This window comes from Atta cephalotes (assembly GCF_000143395.1).
Source record: "Atta cephalotes unplaced genomic scaffold scaffold00013, whole genome shotgun sequence".
Lineage (NCBI taxonomy): Eukaryota > Metazoa > Arthropoda > Insecta > Hymenoptera > Formicidae > Atta > Atta cephalotes.
Window position 1 is genome coordinate 2749826 of NW_012130077.1, and position 3305 is coordinate 2753130.

The 3305-nt window shown below is 39.7% G+C and overlaps 2 protein-coding genes across 2 annotated transcripts in view; one reads left to right on the forward strand and one right to left on the reverse strand.

The window, feature by feature from the left end:
* LOC105617687 (DNA mismatch repair protein Mlh3-like) overlaps window positions 1-673 on the forward strand; it is a 1383-nt gene extending 710 nt beyond the window's left edge. The window contains exons 2-3 of the mRNA XM_012199242.1: window positions 217-380; window positions 662-673. Of these exons, the coding sequence (XP_012054632.1) occupies window positions 217-380; window positions 662-673 (176 nt within the window). The remainder of the gene's footprint in view (window positions 1-216; window positions 381-661) is intronic.
* LOC105617688 (poly(U)-specific endoribonuclease homolog) overlaps window positions 394-3305 on the reverse strand; it is a 6045-nt gene continuing 3133 nt past the window's right edge. Inside the window, exons 2-5 of the mRNA XM_012199244.1 lie at window positions 2829-3005; window positions 1578-2406; window positions 1047-1476; window positions 394-980 (exon numbers count right to left, since the gene is read on the reverse strand). Of these exons, the coding sequence (XP_012054634.1) occupies window positions 744-980; window positions 1047-1476; window positions 1578-2406; window positions 2829-3005 (1673 nt within the window). The 3' untranslated portion in view covers window positions 394-743. The remainder of the gene's footprint in view (window positions 981-1046; window positions 1477-1577; window positions 2407-2828; window positions 3006-3305) is intronic.

Here is a 3305-nt window from a genome sequence, read left to right on the forward strand (position 1 = left end):
GTGTGTGTGTGTGTGTGTGTGTGTGTGTGTGTGTGTGTGTGTGTGTGTGTGTGTGTGTGTGTGTGTGTGTGTGTGTGTGTGTATACATATACAATAGTTATTATTATATTAAAGATTTACTACGTCAAAGATGATTGTTTTGAAATATTTCAAATTTATCTATAACTATATTTTAGAAACTTTCTTTTTCTTTTATTAACTTTGGAATTTTTTTAGGTGCTATTAAATTCGGCGATAAGCTAACTTTGGAGGAGTGTACAAGTCTTATACAATTATTGAAGAATACGAAGTTCCCCAATCGATGCGCCCATGGACGACCGACTATAATACCAGTGATAGAATTTTCGGAATTAGAAAGAAGGAGCACGAGGATTCCTAAGGTAAGCACTAAAATTTTTCCCTTCGATTTTATTATAGGAAATACAAATTTAAATGATTCATGAAAAAAAGACAGATCTTACTTCTTTTTCACTAATACAAGTTTGTACATAAATGAATAAAAGCACAAAATTTGTCTTAAAAATCATGCTGTATAAATGTGTGTGTGTGTGCGTGCGCGCGCGCGTGTATGTGTGTCAAACTAAAAGCGGTATGAGACATACAAATGTTGTTTGTTTTATGACATAAGATTAATTTTAATATAAGATTAATATTGATATAGAATATAAGTTAGAGGTATTACTGAAATTTTTAATCATACAATTTATTTAAAAAATCTTAAAAAAGCTTTAATTCGGACTTCATCATGCGACAAAACCGGCGATGAGAATATCTTTGCCAAAATAGTTAAATCTGGTAGAAACAAGATTGACATCTTTTCCGCCCAATGATATCGGACAAACGTCATTCGGACGCAAGTAGAAGCATATTGTATAAAGAGCCATTTCTAACTCGGGTGAAAGACCGATGAGAAGAGTCGTAACTGAATGTTTCGTGTCAGGTACATTGAATGCCGAACGTATCTTGATAGCTTCTGCCTTCTGTGAAGACAAAGAAATTATGTAAGATTTATTAAAGAATAAATTGTGTACGTGAGCGTTACTTACGTCCGCTAGTTTGATATCCTTTATGTATCCGCGATAATCGAGATTTTTCTGCGTTTCCTGTTTGGCAAAGTAAATCCAATTTTGTGGCCCGATCATGTAGGAATCGAGCTTCTCTGCGAGGAACACTGCCTCAAAGCCAGAACTAGATGGCTCTCCTTCAACTCGTTGGAATTGTGAGAACCAAATACGTTTCAGAGTGTCTTTAAACTCATATTCGTCATTTGGAATAAATCCTTTGTCGGCCAGATATTTCATTGCCGTTTTAAATACATCAGTCTCCATGAAGTTGTCGAGCAGCTCCGTTTCCTCCTTACGCTCGTCTGGCGTGACAGTCTCTTTCGTTTTAACGTCTATCGCGTAATTATCATATAACGGTAGCACGCTTTTAATCGTCGGGATTTCATACGCTTCCGGTTTGACGTCGAGTAGGCTGAAATTACATCAAGATAAGGTCAATGAAACTCTTAATGCGCGGAATTATTTTGTTCAATTATTTTCTCCAAGATGAGGATAGCAGTTCTAACTACTTACGGCAGAGGAGCGTCATCCGCGGTACTATCTTCCTTCGTCTCACCCTGCAGATTTACAGTGATGTACTTGTATGCGTTGTTCTTATCCGCCTCGAAAAGACTTTCCGACAGCTTCTTCACTTCGTCGTTAGAGATCGGGTAATTCGGTTGAGTGGGACTGCTTTCTTGCTGAGGACTGGGCGAATTAGCATTGCTAGGTGCGTTAGCTTCAGCTTTTTTATCCGCTTCCGGTGGCGGCTGAACCGGCGTTGCAGAGCTGGGTGGGTTGGAAGCGGCAGCGACGGCGGCAGGAGCACCGTTATTATTCGCAGTTGCAACCGGTGTTTCCCCATTAGTCGGATTCGACTGATTGTAATAATAATTATTGTACGTAATCTCAGTGCGGCTACCACCACCGGCGCCGTCACTGTTGCTGTATCCCGGACTTCTGCCATAGATGCCACCCGGTAACAATCTGTTCACAGCTGCGCTCACGCCCGCGCTCACACTGGAGTAAACCAGCGCTTCCTTGGCCAGCTGGCCGATACCAGGTCGGCTTGGTTGCAGGACGGTGAGTGCCGGCGCTTGTGCGATAGCCGGTTGAACGTAGGATGGCTGGGCGTAGGACGGTTGACCGAATGATTGCTGTCCACCGAAACCACCGTAGGACTGCCCACCGTATGGACTGTAGGCTGGTGGCGCGTTATGGTGCATAGACGGATTGTAAGCCTGGCCATACGGTGAGTGCCCACCGTAACCGGGATACGAAGGATTGGCATTGTAGGACGGGTAGCCCTGGTTGTAACCCGTGCCGCCATAAGGATTGCTGGCGGGCTGTCGAGGATATCCACCTAGAAATCGTAGAAAGATTAGAATTATAAATTCTATGAAAATTACAATCTTTATGCAATTATACGAAGAGACGCAGCACAGATTCTCAAAGGGACGCCCTGTGAAGACTCTCTACGTCTTAAGAATGTTTCCAGAACATCCCTTAAATAAAAAGTGCTGTTCGGGAATTAATATTTTATAAGGAGACTTTAAATCTTAATACAAATGAGATTTTAAATTTTAAATCAAGATTTTACAAGGAGAAATATTGCAACTTTGACTTCAAAAAATATTTTATTATAATTTTAGCAATTTTAATAGCTCTCATATTGCAAAAATACAGAGATTTTATTCTCGAGTGTCTTATTCTCGAGTGTCGAGATTTAAATTATCGATACATTAATTTCATTCCCTATTTTAAGATAAAGAACAATTAATATACCCGATGGAGTATATGGTGGTGCGTTTGCAGCTGGATATCCTGATTGCACATTCGTCGCGCTAGTCTTGGAAGCTTGTTCAGATACTGGAGGTTTGACATTGTTGGTCCCGGAACTCCCGGATGCTTTATTGTTAGCATTCTGTGGTACGTTCCATCCTATTTTACTCGGATTTGAGCCTGCATAACGGGATTCGTGATATTATTAGAGACGAATGAAACATGCGAAGCCGTAGAAGGTTATTACCTATATGAAGCAGTGACTCATTGAATTTGTAAGAGATCTGATGCGTAGATACATAAATATTTGTAAACCACTGCGCAATTTCACGTTAAACAGTTATAGAAAAGTATCTTAAACGATGATCTTTTATGATTATAGCTTTTCCGAATCGGCAATACGGAGTTTTCTTTTTTCATTGCTAACTGTACATATATATATATATATATATATATATATATATATATATATATATATAA